This window comes from Zeus faber, assembly GCF_960531495.2.
Source record: "Zeus faber genome assembly, chromosome: 20".
NCBI classification, from domain to species: Eukaryota; Metazoa; Chordata; class Actinopteri; order Zeiformes; family Zeidae; genus Zeus; species Zeus faber.
The window spans coordinates 3,377,413-3,401,529 of record NC_137207.1 but is presented as its reverse complement, the minus strand read 5'-3'; the positions used below and the strand labels follow the sequence as shown (position 1 = coordinate 3,401,529).

The 24,117-nt window shown below is 41.3% G+C and overlaps 1 protein-coding gene across 1 annotated transcript in view; it reads right to left on the bottom strand.

Moving 5' to 3' along the window:
- antxr1c (ANTXR cell adhesion molecule 1c) overlaps positions 1–24,117 on the bottom strand; it is a 41,135-nt gene that overhangs the window by 5,695 nt on the left and 11,323 nt on the right. Inside the window, exons 4-18 of the mRNA XM_080021185.1 lie at positions 22,254–22,325; positions 21,262–21,343; positions 20,992–21,022; positions 20,815–20,888; positions 19,589–19,657; positions 18,767–18,847; positions 17,361–17,421; positions 16,386–16,484; positions 15,892–15,961; positions 11,052–11,130; positions 8,141–8,236; positions 7,786–7,824; positions 6,727–6,825; positions 6,002–6,169; positions 5,515–5,595 (exon numbers count right to left, since the gene is read on the bottom strand). Of these exons, the coding sequence (XP_079877311.1) occupies positions 5,515–5,595; positions 6,002–6,169; positions 6,727–6,825; positions 7,786–7,824; positions 8,141–8,236; positions 11,052–11,130; positions 15,892–15,961; positions 16,386–16,484; positions 17,361–17,421; positions 18,767–18,847; positions 19,589–19,657; positions 20,815–20,888; positions 20,992–21,022; positions 21,262–21,343; positions 22,254–22,325 (1,201 nt within the window). The remainder of the gene's footprint in view (positions 1–5,514; positions 5,596–6,001; positions 6,170–6,726; positions 6,826–7,785; positions 7,825–8,140; positions 8,237–11,051; positions 11,131–15,891; positions 15,962–16,385; positions 16,485–17,360; positions 17,422–18,766; positions 18,848–19,588; positions 19,658–20,814; positions 20,889–20,991; positions 21,023–21,261; positions 21,344–22,253; positions 22,326–24,117) is intronic.

The window sequence follows — 24,117 nt, the reverse complement described above, 5'->3', positions numbered from 1 at the left end:
AAAGTTGTCGTTCTTTCCTCATTTCATCCCCTCTCATTTTATCTCATTTTAAGTGATTGGAGTGCTTGACCGGAAAAATGAAAAACAGCGGATATCTAAAAAAAAACCTAAAAAAAACACACATCCAAGAGGCTGTTCTCTTCATAACATGTTTTTTGCAGTGTCGACTTTTGTCTGCGTAGCTCTTGTTGATGGAGACCCACGGAATGGAAGAATAGGTTTATTCAAATAACACACACCAATGCGGTGTTTATGGTCAGCACTGACCACTAAGTGGAGACTGTGCGAAGGTGTGCACAGCATGAGGGAAGTAACAGTACCTTGAATATATTTACTCCAGGTACCACGCAGTATATGGACTCATATCGAGGTAAGGAACACATAGAGCCAATTTTTTGTTAAACAAAAAATATATCAAGGGATGTCCCTTCATGAGGCTATGATGTCAAACAAGTACTTTTTCTTTAAGTAAGTGAGTATATTTAATATCAAACGCTTTCATGCTTTGACTTGAGTAGAAAGCTGAAAGAAAGAGTACGGCTTCCTGAGTGCATTTGCCTACATGTATAGAGCCATATACAGACATGAGGCCATACCAACAGGGAAATGGACAAATGTCATGGAGGACACATTCCATTCATCCTCAACTTGCAAATCAGCCACAAAAGAAAGACAAGACTCCTGTGGTCACCAGAGTCTGTCTCCACTAATCCGGTCTGGCATTCCTCGACTACAACAAGAACACGACAGCGCTCTCAAGGATCTTCTCGGATTCCTTAAGTAAGAAATACTGTTTTCTTCCCCCGTGGAATTTCTTTTAATAAATAGCTGTGGACAGCAGCTTGCCCAAACAGTCAGAAATGCAGAATTGTACCCAACGCAGGCAAGTCTTACGCATTACGGCTCAATCCTCCTATTGGCTGCAATTGGTACCGGCAGAAGTCCTTCCGTATTGCAGTGATCAAAGCTGTCCGAGGTGTTACTGGTATATTTTACCACACTTCTACTGGCTTTCAAGTCTTTTGAAGTGCAGCAGAATGAAAAAAAAAGTATTTTTTTATTAGCTGCTGTAGAAATGTGCTTTAAGGGCTTTAATGGCTGTTGCTCATTTTCTTTGAACATGAGCAGGTCTCCTGTTCCCAAAGAGAGAAAAGCTCACTCGGTGTATCTAACTGACCTAATCCACTGTCTGCAGTCTTACCGAGGTCATAAAACTGTCTCGCTCCGCTACGGCAAAGTATGTGCGTGAGTGTGTGTGTGTGTGTGTGTGGGTGTGTGTGTGTGTGTGTGTGTGTGATGCGGTCTCTCAGTGGAGACAGATCTGGTGGTCCTGTCTCCTGCTATGGGTATTACCTCATATTTTTAAGCCTTCTAACTGCTTCCCAAGGGAGGCATTAGACTGTATGTACGTATGAGAAAGAAAGAACGGGGGGGAAAGATACAATGAGAGAACAGTGACAGAGAGACAAGGACAGTGTGTTTCTCAGAGAGTGGAGTTGTGTGTTCAACAGAAAAATCCAGCTGCCTGCACCTACATAGGGCCTGACGTAAGAGCATTTAGGGAGCAATGTTTCTAATGGATGTGGTTTGGTGACACATGGCTCTCACAATGACCAAATCCTCTCTGCAATGTACCTAACCCACTTTTCTGTAATACAGCACAAGCAGTACTCAGACGAACCAACAACGTACAGTAGGTTCAGGGGTTGCAAACCAGTCACAGCACAAAGCAGCACATGGGTTCTGTAGCTATGTGAACAAGGCAAAACCATGAGATGCTATTGATACTCTGTAGAATGAACATGACACACACACACACACACACACACACACACACACACACACACACACACACACACACACACTCACTCACTCACTCTTCCGCCTCCACACTGAACCTGTACAGTACTAAGCAAACAGGGAGAGGGGTTAGTGAGTTTACAGCTGAGAGAGAGGGGGATTTTTGGGAGAGTGGAGGGATGGAGTGAGGTGGGGGCGGGGGTGGAAACCACATCATTCTGTTGAAGAGAGTGAGGAGGTAGACGAGAAGGAGAGAGGGGGAGGTTTCTGCTTGCAAAGCTGTACCGCACCACTTTGGCTGAAGATCAATGGTTTTTTGGTTGTCGTGTGATCTATTTTCTGATATCAAAAACCATATGGCAATGGTCACCTAGCTTGCTGGTCGAAATACATCGGTTTGGTCTTAACCATTATACTGTGTTTTTCTTGGTTTTTGTATTTAACTCATACATGATAGGAGTACGGGAGGACATTGTGGCGAAACTTTCCTATAATCCTTCTTCCACAGAGAATGATATGGTTGAGTTCTTCACTTCCAAACTAGACCAAAAAAGCCCAGCAACAAATGAGATCATCTCCTCATCTTTGAGGGGCCACCTTGAGGGGCCTGTTTGGGGGAACCTCTCTCCCCCATATGCTCTTACCCATGTTGTTACTATTTCCTTTGGGTTTTTTCCACATTGGCACTTGCCTGCTGGATCCATATCCCTAAATTTGTTTTACAGTATCTGTCTATGTTGATGACCTATTGGCAACATCTCCATTATTGGTGACATTGCATTCTTTACTAAAAAAAAAAGAATCTTTCTGCTGAATAGACAACCTCCCTTGTAATAATGTATATGAACCACATCAATCATTTGGACAATTTCACAATATAGAAACTCCTTTAGCAGAGGTGGTGAATCTCAATTCTAGTGCCAATTGATCTCATAAGCTCATCTGACACCATTTCATTCTATGGATTTTTCTCATATAATCCAAATATTCTATTGGATCTTCTAGATAATGCAATTGGAATTTGTGATGGGTTTTGAACTGGTGGGTCCCAATCCAAAACTGGATTGTTTACCTGTCATTTTCCTGATTTTCTCATTAATGCCTCCCTTTGCACTTTGTTGCTGTCTAGATAAAACATTATTTTGGAAATCTGGCTATTTATTTTTATTGGGTTTCAGTGTACAAAAGCTAGTGGATTACTGCACTATTCATTTTCTTTATAAGTTACAATGGTTCAAATCAATTATTCAATTTCCCCTGGTTCCTCCATAAATCAATGACTGTGCACCAATGTAGATCCTGTGGCCAGACCTGTTAAGAACAACTGGTTTAAATAAAAAATAACTCACTGTGCTTGTTGCTCCAGAGTCATCTGTGGTAAGAAGCTCAGGGCTCAGGGCTTCTATCTAGCTCCAATCCTTTGATAATAGCAACCTATCTTGGCCTTTGGACACCAGTGTTCCAAGGCTTTGGGATCATGCTGTGTCTACCACCAAGGACCACCAAGGCAGGATTCATGACTACGCCATACAGAATTACAGGCAAGTTCCTCTCAAAGATGTCATTCAGCTGTTGCCATGGCAATCAGTGAGACGATGAAAAAAGGAACATAATGACCTAAGTCATTGTGAACTCAGTCAAGTGAACTCTGCCAACTTCCCTTAATCAACCCAACAGGGGCTTTGTCTGTACATATGTGTCTCTGTCTTTGTGTGTGTGCGTGCTTGAGCGATGAACATGCATCCTACAGTATGTGATCCTATTATAATGTATTTCCATTGATTATCGCCTTTTGCCCCTTCCTGGAGATCTTAACAGATTCAAGTTTAATGACCGTGCACTGACGACAGAGACATCGAACACCTATGGCAGACAGCCAACTCAAGAGACATTTAGTACTGGAAATACTGTATCACCCGTTGAAATGAACCATTAGTTGAAGTGGAACGAAGCCAGGCAGCTGGCCTGGAAAGTTGTTGCTTTGTAGCACAGAAAAGACAAAAAAGCCAAAGTCGGTGACACCATTACAGACATGGGAAACAGTCCTTCTGGAATAAGCGCAGCGTCTCCTCATATCTTACTGTGTGTTCACCTCTGAAAGCTTTTCACAGGGTACAACACATCTTCAAAAAAGGGACCACCTGAATGTGCCTCCTCTGCCTGGCATAGAACTCCATTTCAGAATGAATCCTGCAAACTGTTTCCTCCCATCGTGACACTTTTCAGTATTGTTACGCTTCAGGGGCAAAAAAAAGGGGGTGGTTGATCCGTCTCATTCCTTCTTTCAGCGCCCAGAAAACACTCTTAAATGTGGAATTCCAGTTAAAAAGGATTATTGGATATTTTCTGCAAATAAGGCATGATTTTAACAGGCTCCATAGAGCCAGGCCAGGCCTGCTCAGCAGGGTGTGTGCAGCGAGACGCACGAAGGAGGTGAGATCAGGCGCTGGAGGATGAAGAGGAGAAAGAACGGGGGATGGAGGTGTAGAGAAAACCTTGGATAGGGTGGGCATGGGAGGAGGTGAAGGCAGAGGAGTAAAAGCGGAAGGCGATAACGCTTGCGAAGGGGTGGAAACACAGTTTGGAGGGGAAAACAAAGAAACCCAAGACAAAGAAGAGGTAAGAGAAGATGATGACCAGGAAGAAGAAGGAGAAGGAGACAAAAAGTTTAAAAAAGCTGAAGATGAAGTTGAAGAAAAGGTAGAGGTAGAAGACGACAACGATGAAGAGCTAAACATAGGACATGGTGATGAAGATACTGCAGAAGGAAAATAACTGAGAAAGAAGTCGAAGAAAGAAAAAAGTTGAATAAAAAATAAATCCAAGTTTCACTTCTGAGAAACATCCCTACACAACAGAATTTCCATCTTCTCTCCAGTGGAAACCACATCCAAGCCCGGCTCCTATCTGATGGCTTTGCTGACACAAAGAGGCCGGCTAAATCAAACCATGTGGCTGAGAATTTACAGCAAAAATAGAGATTTTTTTTCTTTATTTTACCGGCTATCTCCTCCTTACGCTCGCGCACCCCGTGTATGCCCGCGAACACGCACAACATCAGCAATGTTTTTTTTAACAGCGAGGAGGATGTGTCTGGATGTTGGCCATGCATCTGCTTTCCATCCACTTTATAGTGGCTAATCTGAGGCAGGCGTGAGGTCTGGCTGGAGCCGCATGGATGTGGCCCAACCAAGGTGACACTGCAGGAGAAAATGCAGGGGAGAAAGAAAGAAAGAAAGAAAAAAAGAAAGAAAGAAAGAATGAATAAATGAATGAGAGCAGAGAGGGAAAGAGTGGATGAGATAAGGCTAGAGTGCATCATGGCTAGAATTTCACTTTGGTTTCGCTCTCTAGGAGCCCTGGACACAGAGGAGAACAAAAGGAAACAAGAGAGTATGGTGGGGGGCAAGAGAGGAAAGAACAGCAGGGGAGGGGAGGAGAAAAAGCAATGGGAGGAGGAAGATGAGAAGGATGTCGGGGTGAGGCGGAGAGAGCCAAGGTAGAAGGGTGTTTTCCTTGCCTCGCCTGTCTGTAGTTGTGAAAGAGAATGTTGAACATGAAAGACGGACAGAGATGGAGATGGAGAGGAAGGAAAGAGAGGGCAGTGAGGCCGGGAATGGCTTTGCCATCGACCTAGTCAGGAAGGCAGGGTGTAAATGGGAAAGGCATGCGCAGGGAAAGGAAATGACAGTGGCACACCACTGAGCTACTCACATGATCCCCCGGCTGGGGCCTCATCAGAGACACCTGGTCATAACCACGGCGAAACAGAGCCAGGATGGCGTCCAGTTTACCCTACAGAGGAGAAAGGAGGAGGCAGATTTGAGGCTTTGCACTCTGACCCCATAACCTTTTCAGCCAGTAACTTTCTGGACTCCGTTGACTCCATGAATTCATTGACATGAACTGAAGATTTTAGTATCGCGAGACTTGCTGCTCTCACCGCACTAGCTTAGACACGGTCCAATTAAGCCTTAAAAGAACGTTAAATCTCCTTTTGGAAAACATGAAACTCACATTATAGCCAAGATCAAGATCAAGATCAAGACCCTTGTGGGCTCAAGGTGTTAATATGCCCAAGTTATCATGTCAATAAAAGTCTGAAAAACCTGATAAAAATGCATAGTTTGTCACCATTTTGAACCTATCATTTAAAAACATTGAACATCAGTTTTGTTCAAGAGGAGATCTGTGTTTTTACCTGTATGGGTGTGTACCACTTCCTATTCTGAGGTGGCTTCTTGTTGTGAGACTTCTTAGGTTTAGGCTCGTAGGGCTCATACTCTTGTTCTGGCATTTTCACCACAGCGTTCTTGGGCTTCTCTAGCTTGGCGCCCTCTTCAGTGGAGCCTTTCCCTCCCCAGCGCACCTACAACGTGAAGAAAAAAGTTTTTTCCTTACACTGCACAAAAAGAAGCAATGCAAAAAAATGAAAAAGCAAAACTAAATTTAAGATTTTTTTTTCCAATGAGGCTTCTTAAAACACAAAATTATCTTATCTGTCTGAAACAGTCTGTAAAACACTGGATTCTTAAAATTAGGAAAGGTGTCTCAAAATGTTTTAATAACAGAGAGAGGAACATTAAAAGTTTGTTGTTTTTCTCAAAAAGTTACTAATTTCACTTGAAGAAATGCCTAGAATTGGCCATTTTCCCAAGCAAGACAACTTGCGAACAAACCTCATTCATCCAAGTCTTGGCCAGTCAATTAATCTCAAATGAAAAAAAATAAGAAATTGTTGTCTGGCTTAAGATTACATTTTTTGGCAGTTTGATATTACACTATGCCAAAGTTGAATGCACTACCTGTTTTGACTGGGCTGCCTTTATGTTTGTGGACCTTGAACGGATGCTATTGAGGTACATTTCTCACAGGGCTAAAACGCAAGCCTTTTCAAATCACTGACACCATTGAAAGGCTGTGCACCTCCATTCTCTTGATTCCTCCGACTCCTCTTCCTCCGTAGTAGGAAGCGTCCACGGTGGGCCACTTCTTTTTGGGCAGGCCATCTTCGTCATCTGACTCCTTATTAAACACAGGCAGTTCTGTAAGCATCCGCTCCCACCCGCAAAGATTAAGTTCTCACATCTACTTCGCACTTACAAATGTTTGGTATTTTTTCGTGGTTTTTTTGCAAATGTGTTTTTGCATTGTTCTATTTGGAAGCTTTCGGCAGAACCTCTTTATATGTCTGTCTCTGGTTTTCAAAGCCATCTAGCAGAAGAGCTTGGGCTTTTACGTGGATGGGTTGAATCAGAGAGTACAGAAGAAAGTGCAAATTTGCTTTCAGCGAGGGCATAAAAATCTGTCAATGTGAAGAGCTTTGTCACTAGGCGGGAGATACAACACTCTTCTCGGGGGGCCTTGTCCCATCCCCAGACCTCAGCTTAAAATGCTTGGGGATCACTGGGCCAAATCTCTGTTTACACTTAACTTTTCCCCGCGGAGAGAATAAGTACGATCATATTACATCTTATCATGGGATAAAATATAGAGACAGATGTGCAGGCGCATTTTAGTGGCCTTAAACAGTAACCCAGGGTCTGTATATAATAAGCTTGTATTATTCTGTGAAACACTTTCACGTACACTAGTAGGCCTGTGGGCACATACATTAAATGTATGTTTACTCCATGTGTGTATATTTTGACTCATGTAAGACCCCAGATGGTTATGAAGAAATCAATGTGGCTTCTTCAGACAGCCTGAAGACTACTTGCGGACTTTCCGCCTGTTTCTGCTAAGTTATAGTTGCTTTTGTTGACAAGTGAACACGGAATCACTTTCATTAATCACAAGGACAGTTTTTGGGGTCAAATCTTTCATCTTCTATTTTCCAGTGGAAGTTCACAAGTGAAGCACAGAGATCTCTGTGTATTTTACTAGCGGTGCATTTGCACCAGTGCGGTAGTTCTTGAAGCTTATTGCGATGTTTCCCCTATGGACTTTTCAGTTATCTTTTTTTTTGATATCTGGTTGACTTACAGGCTCAGGAGGGGGCGGGGGAGGTGGCTCTTTGATCACCTGATGAAGAAAATAGCACAGGAGAAGTCAGACATCACAACTTGACAGGCTGCACATGTAAGTATATAGACGCTCTCTGCCAATGTTGTCCAAATTCCTCCCATGTAACCAACTCCCCTGCTTCACCAGCCAGAGTTTTCGCAAACACTGATTGCAAACCATTGAACCCCTAACACATTTGCCTTCCTTCCAGGAACCCACCTAAGTCGACATCTTCTATTGAATAACTCTAGGCTGCTTGTGTAATTAAAGCAAGGTCTCAATGGTCAAGGAGCTGCCTGGTAATCACAGATAGTGTGGTGTTAAGGAGACCTACCACGGTGCAACAGAGGGGCCAGAACCACCACATGAACAGCAGAGCCAGTAGCAGGAACAAAACCAGCAGGGTGATCAGCAAAATGGTGCCGTCAAACTGAATACAAGTACACACATATAGAGAAACACAGACATACATAATCGTACGTAAGTAACAAGTTATAAGTATTGTCTTGCAAGTAAATGATAGGTTCAAGTACTTGTATTTGCAGTTGTGTTAAAGGTACAACAAAACTTTTAAATAATACATATTCAAGGACATTTGACTGGGCATAAATGGGTTCATGCTTTTCCCACCCAGTCACCGCAGCAGTAATTGTAGTCGTTGCTATGATGTCCCGCCCTGCACCCTAGTGTCTTCACTTCCTGTTTTTTTTGTTTCCCCCCTGTGTGATTGTCTTACCTGCCCTGGTTAATTTCACCTGTTTCTAAGTAACCTTCTCTCCCCAGTGTATTTGGTCTTTGTGTTCCCCTCTCTCTGTGCCAGTTTGTCTTTGTATCGTGCGTCGAGCGGTCCAGCAGTTTTTCCGAGTCTTTTGGTATTTTTGATTCCCTGCCAGATTGTTTGCTCCGTTGACTGTCTACCTGTACCCTTCCTGTTCAAATAAAGACTGTTTTATTTTTTCAAAGTTCCTGTCTCCAAGTTGTGCTATTGAGCCCTCTTGCCTGTCTTTTCACCAGTTGTTACAATAGCCGTAATAGCCGTAATTCCATCAAATAGTAGAATTATTAGTAGTTAGTGTTAGTAGCAGTATAGGTGTTCGTAGTAGTAGAAGTGGCGTTAGTCGTAGGAGTAATAGTAATGAGGAAGAGAAGCACTCTCAAAATGGCCAGTAAACTGGTAAGAAAATAATTTAATTATATGGCTAAATCCCTTTGGCCACAGGGAATACACACTCCATCTGGCACAAGAGGTGTAAATGCAGTTGGTACACAGTATACTTGTGCACTTTCTGATGATTTCTGACTTTCTTTCTGATGAATATTTATCCTATATTGATGATACTAAATTCTTGATGCAGCAATGGTTTTCAGCTATTTCAGCATCTATAGTGCTGTGCATCTCACAATGTTTACGCTTGGGACAGTACATTTGACTTGACTCTGATGTATTAGCAGTAGGAGGCGTAGCTCAAGACGCTTTATATTACAATCAAACGACTGTAGATTGTTCCTAAAAGGTTTGGTTCTGTTGTAGCATTCGTAAACGTATTACTTTCAAGGCATGACAAAATCTGAGTGGTTTAATTTTTTCCCTCAAACGCTTGACATGTTCAATATGGCTTCCATCAAACGAGGAGTGGCCAGGGCAACTAGGGGCGGTGTAGACGCTGCAGAGCCAGCAAATATGCTTCCCATTATAGACCAAAGATTGAAGCTCACATGCGGTCAAATTCTTTCCCATATTAATTTCATCAGGCCACATTCAGTGGTGGCCAGGAACGCAAGTGGCCACATTTGTATTGTAGTTGTAACGTATGCATGTGTCCGTTGTCGCATTGAAGGAACGCGTACAGGCTCAAACACATCATATCAGGCATCATATAGGCAGACTGGAAAACAGGTAAAGAATATCTCCAATACAAAAATCTGCTACGAGGAGCCTGGTGAAATGTGCATGCTGAAAAAAAAATACATTTTCATTATTTTTCAAGACCTAAAAGCAACAATGCAAGCCTATACCTATAGTGTTGAGTAAAAAAATAGTTACTTGTTATTGGCTGCTACTTAAGAAAGTTTAAAACTCAGAAATCAGTATGGGCAGTGGAAAACAAAAAAATTATCTTTGCGTTCTTTGCATTTATTTCCCTCCCTATACTATGGGGAAGTACAATTTGAGTCCAATTAGACCACGGCCAGTAGAGGAGTAGTTGCGGTTTTGGTTTCAGGGTAAATTAGTTGATATATCTTTGGCATTTTTTTTAAACCAAGGAAGGTAAACCCTTCTACCCAACAGAATTTCGTTAGAAGTAGTATGTGTTATTATAAACTGTCAAATATCTGTCTGTGAGTGAGTTAAGCTTACCGACATGGTTTTGCAGCAGTGGAGACAGTCAGCTAATCGCTATGGGAAGTCCAATTGAGCTTTGTATACATTCCATATACCACAACACAGCGCTATGACTTCACACTTACACTGAGGATATGATCTCAGGAACTGGGTGTGAATGGTTTCCAAGGAAGGGCGTGATGGGGCTGGGTAAGGGCTGAATGGAAGAGGTATGGCTACAGCCCACAAAACGTTTTATAATATTGAATTGCATCAAATTGTAAAAGTTGGGATTTTTTCAAGCTTTGATTTTAAATTAAAATGTAATGGGCTATATGCATATACAGTACGCAAGCTTTTTCCAAAGTAACTTTGTAAAACAAACACAAAGCATGGAGGTACACAGGGAGACAGCAGCGTTCTCCTTTTTCGGGTGGTTTGGGACTCAATTCCACAACCTCCAGGTTGATAGCCTACATTTCTTATCTGTAGGCTCCCACCAGCCACAATGTGTTCAAATGGCTTTGCAGGGTTTTGGGTGAATTTCCACCACAGCTATCATGGTTTGGCTTCGCCAAGAAGTTAAAGAAATACAGAGAGGGGGAAGATATCATAGACAAAAAACCTAGAGACAAAATCTTTTTTTTTGTTGTTGCACATGCATTTCACTTATCTCAAATCATTGATACTAGCTTTAACACATAATACAGGCTCCCTAAATCGAAACCAATATTCAACATCAAGGTATTCAATTGATCTATTATTCATTTACACAGTTCAGGTTTAACGCAACTGCAAAGCATGGTAACCAGTTGTAGCAACCAAATTCTCCATTAATCGAACAGAAAACAAATTGAAGATCCATGCATTCAACTGGAGTTTCTTCACAGGCTATGATTTTGTAAAATTCTACAGTACTTACACACTCTGTGGTGGTGATGTGTACATTACTGGTGATGAAGGAGAGACCGTCGTTCATGCTCACTTGGAGATAAATCACCCTGGACACACAACAACAACAAACACAGAGCTTGAGTATCCTCATACCGGAATGAGACATTTAATGTGGCACAGTGGCACAGTGCATTGCCCCCAGGACCCCCACCAAAAACATGCACACATCGTCTGACCAGCGTTGGACATATGGAACCAGGTCCCCGGGCACGTTGTCAAATGCTGCCCACTGCTCCTGGTTGCCCCCCAGAGGAAGGGATGCCAGGATGGGTCAAATGCAGGGGCCACATTTCACTGGCCACCATCCAAAGCATGTGTGCATGTGTGCATGTGTGATGATTCTTCTATATTTTCAACATGCCTAGCACTATTGAAAAACACTCCTTTAGACCCATAAAATACTTATTTGACTGCACAGATGAACTCCGAGTAACATTAGCAAGGTTTGCAAGATGAGAAAATTCTGTTTTTAGGCTGCACAATGGTATTGCGTATGGAACCATCCAACTCTGACAGTGAAAGAGTAATGTTCTGATTATTATTCTGCAGAACACGCACTATCACTTTGGACTTCTTTGGTTTTATCTTGCACATTTGGACTCTATTGCTATTTAACCCCGATAAGTAAGCTTCATAAGGTCAGATTTTCTCAATGGAGAGATATAAAGTCTTTCTTGTTAAAACAGTGTCTTCTACGTGCACAATTTACATTTTGATCAGCTTAAGTGGTTTGAAAGTCAAAATGGTTGAGAGACACAAAGATAAAGTTAAGAGTGAGACTGACAAGGCAGTGTTCATCACAAACACTTTGTTTCTCATCTGCCAAAACTCTTGGGGGTGGGCAATTCCGAGAATTACAATTGAACTCAGGTACCCTTCTTTTGGCCTTTACAAAGAAAAAGAGAGAGAGAGAAGTAGACTTTAAAAAGCTGGAAACGCCCCCAAACTAACTAGACTGCTTGACAGATGAGCTCAGTCTGCTAACTCGGGGAGCTTGTCTCGAAAGAAGTCTGTGTTTGTCAGTTAGCCAGAGGATAGGGGGGCCAAAAGAGTGAGAGAGAGAGGGACACACATCCACCCACCCACACACACACACACACACACACACACACACAACACGTTTTTTTGCTGAAAACGTGTTGGATCACATGGTTTCTGACCGAGACAGAAAAACTAAAAAAATAAAATAAAACTGTCTGGGTTGTCTTATTTCAAAGTTTGTGTGTTCGTTCATCAGAGATCCATGTGTGCACAAGCACTGAAAAAGTGAGTTCTTTATAATAGGTCCCCTTTACGTTCATGATGAGCAGCAAGCCCCCGGTCTCCAGCTGTTGTTGTCAGTGAGGTACCAACAACAAACAGCTGGAGACTGGGGGCTTTAAACTTCAAACCAGCCAAAGCCTGGTATGTGTGTGTTGGTTAGGGTTAGGGTTAGGTGTTGTGCATGTCTGCTCACATGACTATGTTTAAGAGTGTATTTGGGGTTCAAAATAGAACACAGGCTGTTGGAATTATGCCACAGGGGCGCTCGTAAAGTACATACTTGTGTGTGTCTTTTCTCAGGCAATCGAAAGACAATAAAGTGGATTTAATCTCTGATTTGACAAAAAAAGAGATAGCACTATATAGCAACAGATGTAGGGAGGGAGGGGGCTGGGGCGCAAGGAGGTGGAACCAGAGGGTGGAGGCGTAGGCGTGGGCTCTCTGGTGCCAGACGGCTATTAGATAACAGATGAAAGATGAAAGAGTCAAGGCAGACAGACATACACACGCACGCACGCACACACACACACACACACACGCACACACACACACACACACACACACACACACACACACACCAGGCTCTGGCTGGTCTGAAGTTGTGGTGGATGGGATGGCTTGAGTAGCCACACCTGATCCTTGTTGGCATCGGCACGAGCATCAGGTTTAAAAACCCCATCCACACACTCAGTCAGGATAGAAGCCTGTGTCATGACATGTTCCATCTGCTCCTGGCTAATTCCACATAGCCTCGTCTCTACAATAAACTGGTGTTATCAACCCCCCGTCGTCTGTGTCTCTGTGCCGGAGGGCCCTGAACACGGCACTTGGGTGGTGTGTGGTGGCGAATCTGCCACAGAAGTTCTAATGTTTAAAGAATAAAATTTCAGAAAAATCGGTTCAAAATTAGTTACAGTCAATTTTGTAGAGAAATCTCTTATTTGTTTACTCGCGGATCTTGACCGGTCCAATATGGTGCGACAACATACAACAGCGGCCAGCTAATTCACGACATGTGGTAAAGTAGCAGCAACATGGCACGATGTACCGTAAACCAATCACTGCGCTTCAGAGTAAAACACAGCACGCATCTGGCTTGTCTACAGTATCTTCTTTTCACTGCAACTCTGCATCCTGATTAAGGGAATTATTACTTTAAAAAGCAACAGCAGCAGTAAAACTGTTTTTCACTATGATGGTTAGAATTTGCAATTAATCCGCGGTTCATTTGTGTGCCGAACTGATCACGGGGGCCGTACGGATCAACTATTTTGTTACACCACTAAGAGTGGAGTGCATTAGAGTCAGTGGTTCTCCTGCTCATTCGCGAGTTACTACAGCCTACACTAGTTTGCCATTTAGCTAAGGCGCCTTCGTCCCATAAATTAATATTCCCTGAATGCCAGAATGTACATAACAGCTCTGTCTCCTTATCTACATTTCCGCTCATTTCCGAGCGTGGTGGCTCCCCCAGCACCGTGCGCTCCCGGACAGCTCTGAGCGGGGCTCTCTCCGGGCGACAAGGATCCGGAACAGATCCCCACTCCCGGGAGTGCATGGAGCTAGGGGAGCCACCACACTCCCAGCAACATATCCCATTTTCTCGTGTTCTGTTTTTAACTTAAGAACAAAATCAAAACAACAAAAAAAGCCTGTTATTGGTTTTCTGATTTTGGATATGTATATGTATGTATTGGATTACTGGCATTTGACACTTGAGAGAGGCTGCACCTCTCGCGTGACTTGGCATGGTTTCAGCATTCTCAGTGGACACGCCCCCAACGTCTCAGAGCAGAGAGTACTGCCCTTTTTTTTTCACGATTTTGTAACCAAACTTTATAAACTTGCCACTTGGTTGGTTGGTTAATAACACAGATTTCAGCGGTGCGACAAACACAGAACATATATTTATTTTTGCTTTACAGAGACATTAACATTTAAATTGCAACGATATATACAAGTCAGTTAAAGTGAAACTACATAATTACCTGCGTCTAAAGAGCCAACCAGTTGGTTAACCCCCGTAAATAGTCTACGCTGCAAACCCCACTTACTGGCAGTTCCCCCTTTTTAGAGTGAAATCCCAATGAATGGAGATTTTCTTATTTTCAGCTCTCCATTTAAAACATTGATTTCCTGATGGAAAAAAAATCAGAATGTACTTCCTACTAAACTCTAAATCAGGTTGAAACATCCCAATCAAATATAGAAAAAATGAACTCAGTTGTTTTAATACATTTTGAAGTTTAGAAGCGTTATTAACCTTGTGAATGTGAACGAGGACCTGAGTTCCCTGGAAGGATTCAGTTGGTCCAAACGAATGTCAACCCTCCCATTTTTCCTGGGATTCTCCCATTTTTACCCTTCTTTCCTGTTTTTTTTTTTATTTTCCCGCAAATATCCCATATTTTTAACCTTTCTAAAAAAAAAGGTTGGCGGCACTGCAGATCTCCACTGTGCATCCCTGTTTCCTGTTTCTACAAACCAAACCAATAATAACAGTGTGTTTTTAGATTTTAGTATTTATTGTAATTGAATGAAACAAAAAAACAATGTGCGCAACCATTCATAACCGTGCGTAACAGGGACACCCCCCCAGCCAAGGGTGTGCCACTAGGTCAGGAAATATGCCTTATTTTTAAATTCCGATAGTAATTAATAAATGTAATAAAGGTGCCTTTATCGATAAGTGGCAGAATACAGCGAATCGCAGGGGGAAGTGTAAGGGCGTAAGAATATTTTGAGACCTTGTCTGTAAAAACAATGGAAGTCAATGGAGAGCATGAGGAAATGTAAATATCCATTCTCCACACAGCAACCACAGAAACCTTAGGAAAATACATGGATAATCACAACCAGGTAAGGAACATACACACCCAAACACTCTGAACGGACAAAGAGAGAGAGAGAGAGCACAGAATACGGAAAAGGCATTGATGAAAGGAGTCATTAGGGTGAAGACCCTCTGTACACTGAAGGGGAAAAGCGCAAAAACCTCCCTGTATAATGACTCTTACCATAGCATTGATTATAGGTTTTAGTGTGCAATCCAAGGTCAATGCCATCGGGCTTGGTTGTTAAACTCTTTACTGCATAGTTCGGAATCTCTCTATCGCTCTCTCTTGCTCTCTTTCTCACATTTATGTATCCAATTTAACAGTAAAAGATAAAGCAAGAGGACTCTCAGCAAAATAGAAAAATATATGATCTTTTAAATAGTTACGTTCATCGCCTGTTTCTACCAAGTGACTAACGTAGGCAGACACCAGAAGTGCTGCTAAAGCTGTTGTCTAAAATTGCCTTCCCTGATATACTGTATACATGCAGTATATCCAGCCAGTGAAGAAGTCCCACTTTTACACTTCTATTTCACAAGAAGAATCACCGTGGGGAAAATTCTCCTCTGCATCTTACCAAACCTAGCTACTGAGAAGCAGTAGCTAGGATGGGTAAGTCCAAACTTAACAACAGAACATTACTTAAATCCATGTAACTTGATAACATTATAATTAGATACCAAGCTCCCATTGAAAGGAACTACTTACTTTCCGATTTCGTCAATGACCGGGGCCGGACAGAGTAGGAAAGTGTCCTCTACACCGGCTGGTTTCTCGTCTAGAGGAGTGCAAGAAAATGTTTTGTGAGCAATCCCACAAACACATTTATTACGCCACAAGTATCCGTCACAATGTCATTTATTCCAAATATATTTGACAGGAGGGAGCACGACAACATAGTATACAAAGAAGTGTACTCAGCTGTCTTCCTATTCCTAACTTGGCTGTTAAAGTTCCCCTTTTCCCGAAAACCACAGTGGCCAGACACCAACAAACGGGGTCTGCTAAACATTAAAGATTTGTCTAATTTCTGGACAGATAGATAGATAGATAGATAGATAGATAGATAGATAGAACGATAGATCGATAGATAGATAGATAGATAGATAGATAGATAGATAGATAGATAGATAGATAGATTTGATATATTTGATTGGTTTTATTTGATTGATTCCCCTGAGGAAAATTGAAACTCTACTCACTGATGGTAATGGTGTCGTTGACCTTGAAACTGCAGAGAACTTGGTTGATGTTCCTAGCATGAAGAAAACCATTCCCTTTCACCACAACTTGGAATGATTCTGGACACATAACCACAAAAACATGTTTTACATTAAAGGTCCAAATCTGTCTGATAAAAAAAGAAAAAACGAAAACACACACACAATAATGCCAAACTGAGAACTACTAAACAGGCTAATGAGGTTCCATCGAAAGAAAAACTTAAGGGTGGGGTCATTTAAATGAAAGGTCAAATCTGATTGGCTTGTTTGACATGGTCAGACAAATTCTGAGGAGGAGTTTAGATGGCCGTTCAGACAACACAACTGATGAATCATTTGTAGAAAATCTCACTCAACTAGAGATCTGAGAACAAAGGATCTGCTACGATGACACGCGAACTGGAAGGATTTAGCTGAATGTGTAAGGCAGCAGGCAAGAGAAAGAGTCTCATGGGGGATATCTTCACAATATGGGAGATTGATTTATAAATGACAACAGCAGATGTCAAGCGTTTTTATTAGCGCTACATTTCTACCTATTTAGGGTAGGGTTAGTTGTACTTCCTTCAGGAAGTGGTAATTTCTTGACACCTGGACTCCCGCGAACGGCGGGATTAAGCAGAATTGATCAGAATAGGATAATAATAGAATCATTTCTTGAGGTGGAACATCCAGGTTCTGAAAGTTAAAAGTCCTCCCCAGTTTTTCATAGTAAACCATGAGTGACAAACTAACCTGGAACCTGAATTTTAATAGATCCAAGAATACTGAACGGGAGCATCTAGGTACTAAAGCGAAACTTGTGGAGTGCAAAAGAAAAAGGACTTTGTGTGAAGAATGTGCTGATGACGGCGTCAAAGGACGTGTTACTTGTACACCGCCCTGCTACACTTCCCGTCTTCTTTTTGACGTCTTGTGTACATACAAATGTGAATAATCAATTTCATCCCCCACCTCCTGCGCACACGCTCGAAGGCTCCGCGGCCAAAATCTCAATGCAGGATTTCTTGATGATCTGGAAACGGAAAGGATGAGATTTTAGAAGATCCTCCACAATGGCAGCGATAAATAACGCGTTGAAAGAACTCCACACAAACCCTGCCTTGCAAAAAAACACACCACTTAGTGTTCATTCAATGGTAACAGTGATAATCTTGAATCTTTCAAATGAAGGTTATCCCACATCTACACTCACTGTGAAGTCATTCAGGATGAGTGAAAACGTATCGATTTTTATCCCCCTTCTTGTTTACGTTTTTTTTCGGCTGTTAACCTTTACTACACACACGCTTGCCCTCTGCTATACAACTTACAGATCAATTCTCCACGGTGCATTTGGACATTGCAAACACCCTGCGCAGGCACCCTGTGAAAGTGGTGGGTAGGTAGGTACAGTGGTTGATGGCTCTGCCTGTCACGCTTCAAAACTATTCTTCCAGCTTCTGGTTGACTTAAAAATCAACAACAGGCTCTGATAAATCAAGACACCCCCCCCCTCCCATCCCCATTATTATAGGGTTCTATCTTAGCCATCGCAGAGGTCCAAAGTTTTATCGCAATTCTTGCGTAAACGCTACTTACTTCTTTGGCCCGAATGATAGAACTACACCTGGCACTTTATTAACACACAGTTTGATGGTAAGTTTTATGTCTGAAATGCCACCAGTACTTTTATTAGTTATTATGTGAAAAAATTCTGCTTATTACTTGTATGAAAATGACATAACAACATGTTGATCTTGTTTAGACTGTCTAACTCCAAATCTGCTTACACTTTAAGTGAAATAAGGTCTTACTGTTATCCAGTTAAAAAGTATAAAAAAAATGGTTTTCTCTGTCTGTCGTAAATAACTTTTGATATAATTGAAATGTGAGATGTGAGCTTCAACTGCAATTGTTGAAGTTGGTCAGTGGATATGTTTGCACTGTATTGCATTATTTTTACGTATTATATATTTCTTTGTTCTTTGTATTTGAAACGGGTCTTGATCAATAAGCCAACCCGATAGCACTCAGCAGCTCCAGGTCTCTGGTACAATGTACTGGAGGTTCATATAAAACACTCTTTACAAAAACATTTCTATGTCATTTTATCTCGTGTTTCTTTGGAGAAGGCTCACATAGCCGCACAAAGTTGAAAAAAATAAATAAACCTTTCGTGCAAAAGTCAAGAAATGCGGCGTGGCTGACATGGATTTAATAGGGAGCATGCAGGTATGGCACTCACAGCATCTACGGCAAAGTGCCTGGTGTAGTTCAACCGTAAGAGGAATTGTTTGGAAAATCGTTACTGCGTTATGAATTTAATCGACTAATAACATTTTTACTGTGTTTTGAAACGACTGAGACGATGTACTTACCGAGTTGATGACGCCTCGGAGCGCGTGGAAGCCCCCCAGTACCGGAAACACGTGCTCGATTGTGTCGGCGATGGTGGCCAGCTAGTGGTGGAGATCGGGGGTTGGGGTGGGGCGTGGAGGTATGGAAGGTAGGAAGGGGGTAGGTGGTAGAGAGAGAGATAGAGCGTGAGAATGAAGGAAAAATGGACAGTGAATGACAATGTGGAGAGACATATTTTCAGAGATTTCGCTGACCCACGAAAGCACTGTATATTCATCCAAGCCTGATAACAAAACCTCAAAAAACTATAAAATTTCCTTTGAGGCAATAGAATTGACTTCTCAACAAATTGACTTTCAGATAAAATGGTTTGATCTACCCGGAAATGAATCTCGATTGCATAAAAGCTCCATTTACAATCAATACCAACAGGCATTGACCAATTATTACTGAAACGGCAGCCATTTCCTTGGCCTGATCTAGAGATCTGGGGAGCCAAACCAACCCAAGAGGCAGCGTGGGGTTACATCTTTTCTGGGGATTGGCGTATACCAAAGGAAATTTTAAATTATGGGCTAGGCCAAACTGCAAGAGGTAGAGGCATTTCCGTAGCAACGTGCTGCAAGTTGTACAATGAAACAAGGAAGAGAGCATTTTGGGATCTGACTTGTCTATCAACCACAGATTGCTTGTTTTTTCTCCTGGAAATGATTCTGAACTGCAGAAAAAAATGTTAAAAATGGATGGATTTTTCTCATGAGGAAAGATTTTTTGAAAGCCATGTGGACTGCTTCAAAAGTCTTCCGTGTAACACATGCAAACATCAGCATTTATGGGCTCACCTGCGTCTCATTAAAGTCTTTGACCCCAACGCAGTAGACGATAGCACCAAGAGACCTCGCTCTCTCTGCCTGTTGGGGGGGTGGGGTGGGGGATGGGATTAAATGAGGAGTTTAACTACCCAGCAAACATGGCGAACTTCAGTCTATCTATCTGGATTTATGTATTTTATTTTATTAGCATTTTCTTATCCTGTTTTCTTTAGATTTTATCTATTAATTAATGTAATTAATTCACATGCCACTTTAAATGCACATATCTGTATATACATAGGCATATTCCTTCTATCTATTCCATTTTATTTCAATTTATTTTTTATTGTATTTTATTCTATATATTTTTTTATCTTATTCTATAAGTATTCCACTTACTGTATTACGTTTTAGGAGTCAGTTAGTCGGTCTATTAGAAAGGAATTTTCTACTTTTTATTTTATTTTATTTTTAATTTTTTCCTAGGACATATTGTGTGCTATCACCGGGTGCGTTGCATTACATTTCACTGCATATATGTATGGAAGTATGTATATGTATGTGACAAATAAAAAATCTTGAATCTTGAATCTTGAATCTATTATTCTTTGTCATTATAAACACTCAGGCATTGCAGGAGCACAAAACAGTGCAGTCGAGAAAGAGATAAATTAAAGAGAGATGAAATAACACTTATGTACACGTCTATCTACACAAGTTAACGTGAAGAAATTGAGGACCCCAATCTGAAAATAGCATTACATTTAATAATATTTACCTATTTTTATTAAATGCATTTTGCTTGTTAGATTTTTTTTATTGTTACTATTTGATTGCCTTCTATTAATGGAAAGCACTTTGAGTTGCAAGTTGTTTATGAAAGGTGTGATACAAAATATGGTTCTTCTTCTTCTTCTTCTTCTTCTTCTTCTTCTTCTTCTTCTTATTATTATTATAGCGCATCATAATTTCAGTACAGAGAGGGTCCAAGCCATGACATTAAATTGTCATCATGTCAGGATGCAGATATTTTATAGTCCACTTTGATGACAATGAAAAAAGAGAGTGACTTTAGTCATAGTAGTAGTCATTTATATTTAATTCATGCTTTCATATTGATTAAAAAATAAGTTTTTGTCGGATATCCTAAATTAGCACGTAGTTTCATGTGATGTTATATGTATGCATGTCCATCTCCCTATAGCTACATTGACAGTGATAACTCTCCCATGCTGCCCATCTTGTTAATCTTTTACCTCTTGTTGAGCGTCAATGAGCTGATGTTCCTGCAATTCCCCATCAGTAAGTGCAATAATAACACTTGCCGTCCCTAGAAAAAGAAGCCCATGATTTATGTCCGTTAAAAAAATATAAAAATGTTTACTTCTTTGACAGAAAATAAGGATTTTTAAAGATTTTTTAAGAATACTTACCAAAGTTCTCACGGTATATCTGTTCATTTGCCTATAAAGGATGAAATGGAAGAAGGAATGGAAGAAGAAACATTTTTGGAAAATTGCAGAAGTTGTCGATCTGGATAATTCATTAACATCCACGGTTTTTGCAAAAACATCAAGACATCATATTTAGGACGAAGCCTGATTGGTGGATTTTCTTGACGAGAATCACGCAGTGATTGGCTGGTTTTACGCCAGACACCAAATCGGGCAATGATCTGCAGTGTTCCAGACTTTTCCCCTTACCCTTTGCAGTCCCAGGTGCATGAATGTGTCCCCACCGGGAATCTCTATTTTCAGAGCGTTCAGTCCCTTCTGGATATCTACCCTGGAGAGAGGAAACACGGTGGTTGGTTTTTCGCAGTGAAAAAAAAAACAACCAAGCAAGCAAAAACTCATTGTTTTTTTTTTCCAGCAAGGCTGAAAATGGCTGTAGGTGGAAATTAAATGAAACAGCCATGCACTCTTTTCCGAAGACAGAAAAGGCCATTTTTCTGATTCATTGCTTGGATGCTACGAACGAGAGACCAATTTTGTGTATAAATATTATATTGCTTTAAGTTACAAACAGGGTTTGCTTCCGTCTGCATGGCATGCATTGGAGGTAGAATTTGCAGACTAAGGCATACAAATAATTGGTCCTACTTTATTAGGTACCTGGTACCTCATCAATTACTGATAGTTATCCAAAAAAAAAAAAAAGTTGCCATTTCACACATGTAGCCCACAACCGGAGATTGTCTATGTCAGGCGTGTTTACACCTACTGGAAATACTCGTGCAGGAGGCAGGACGTGACGCAATGAGGCTGCAGAGTTGTAGCACACCCAAGATGGCAGACAATGCTACCGACTTCTCTTTTTTGCCATTGATACTCCATGTATAAATAAGTGGAAAGGAATATAAAGGAAGACAGAAAAAGGAGTACGAAGCAGCTACACTCCGTGTGCGAAGATCCGCACGAAGATAAATAACTGGCGCATGATAGAGATGTCATCAACGCGCGATCACTTGCTCCCTGTGAATGTTCCGGACAATCACCTGCTCTGTTCGCACATGGCCTCAAACAGACATTACACAGACTTTGTACTGGGGTGAAGTCCGGTTAATGTCCGGTCCAAATGATTCGGGCATATACATCCACACATACAGCTCTTTCAGTTAATGTCCGAATAACCTAAGGGTTGCAGTGCACGTATGAAAGCAGCTCAAGAGTCTGTATGGTTGTTTAAAATTGACCTGTTCTCAGTTAGTTTCATAATGGTGGAAGCTCTGGATGAGAAGGTGATGAATGACATCCTCAGCATGGGGCTGTAATCCAAAACAGACAAGAGAAGACAGGAAAGTTAGTGTTTCAATCCCCAGGCCCAGCAACGGATATATAGATAGATAGATAGATAGATAGATAGATAGATAGATAGATAGATAGATAGATAGATAGATAGATAGATAGATAGATAGATAGATAGATACTGTAGATAGATACTGTAGATAGATAGATAGATAGATACTATAGATAGATACTGTAGATAGATAGATAGATAGATAGATAGATAGATAGATAGATAGATAGATAGATAGATAGATAGATAGATAGATAGATAGATAGACAGACAGATAGATAGATAGACTGAACAATATTTCCTTTTGCATAGGAACAAAACACAGATACACAGATAAAATCCTGGCTACCATCCAACTTTCTGTCCCGAATCTCTTTCTCAAATTTCAAGAGTAGCCCATAAAGGAACACAGCCAAGACCTTGTAACATAAGGCAATGATTTGCATAAAATGCGCGGCCTTGTGTCACTTAAGTGTGACAGCACTGTAGGAACCAGAGTCTCTGTTGACGCTGAAACAGATGACCAGGGGCCTTAGATGTGGAATTTTTCATGTTTTCTTGAGTCGCTCAGCAAATCTATATTTAGAACCACACACCCCCCACACACACACACACAAACACAACACACACACACACACACACACACACACACACACACACACACACACACACACACACACACACACACACACACACAAAAGATGAGAATACAAATTGTTAAATATCAGAATTTGTTGAGTTGGGGGAGTTTATTCTCTGCACTTGTTTAGATGGGGGGGGAAACAGATCCTGGAACACTGACATTACTTCACCGTTTGTTATGCAAAGCTCCAAGTATTGTTGTGGCCTTTGAGCAGCAACAAGGACAAAACAATACCACCCACGATTGCTGTGCGTTTTCCCATAATTCCCTGCAATGCAGTTCCACTCCAAAACTCTGAAGGCATGCTGGGAACCTTGAATTGTCTCGAGTTCAACGAGAACACCAATTGGCCGAGCAGTTAACTTTATAACATAATAATAACATAGTCGCCTCCCTATTGTGTGGCTTGGGCAAAAAACATCCACAATTTGGTGAATCTCGCACTACTACACAAAGACAACAAAAACATGTAGAACAACCCCAACATTGCATGCACATAGCAGGCAGATGTGGAGTACAAACGGCAGGCCCGTCTTTTGCTTTTTGGGAGCCCTATGCAAAGTGTTGTTTGCGTGCCACTATTTTATGAAACTATGGCGGTGGATTCCAATCTAACTGTGAGGTTGTCCGGGGGCATGCGTTCAACATTTACATGCATTAATCTGTAGCACTTTAGGAGGAAAATAGGCTAGATCTGTGGAAAAAAAATTACTTTCATTTGCAACTTGACACTGTATGTAAATCTTTTCTATCAATTACAAGGTAATAAACATTATATTTGTAATTGTGCCTCATAAAATTATTAATATTTTAAGTATAAAGGGGCTCATGCCTAATGATGGCCTTTACCATGCTCAGTTATGGGTGATTAGTTGCTGCACCAAGTTGTGGGTTGCTTTGGTACATTTTCTAGCCATTTTGACCACTCGAGAATGGGGGGGGGAGGGTCAAAGATCCCACCTTAAGACATCACGACCTTGAAAAACACTTTATAAAATGTAATGCTGTGATGCAGTATCAACAACTTTTGAAAATTTCAGATTTTTGACTATTTTGACAATTGGATGACAAGCACTGTTTTCTAAAAATAGCTCAGAGAAAAAGGGAATGAGACGTC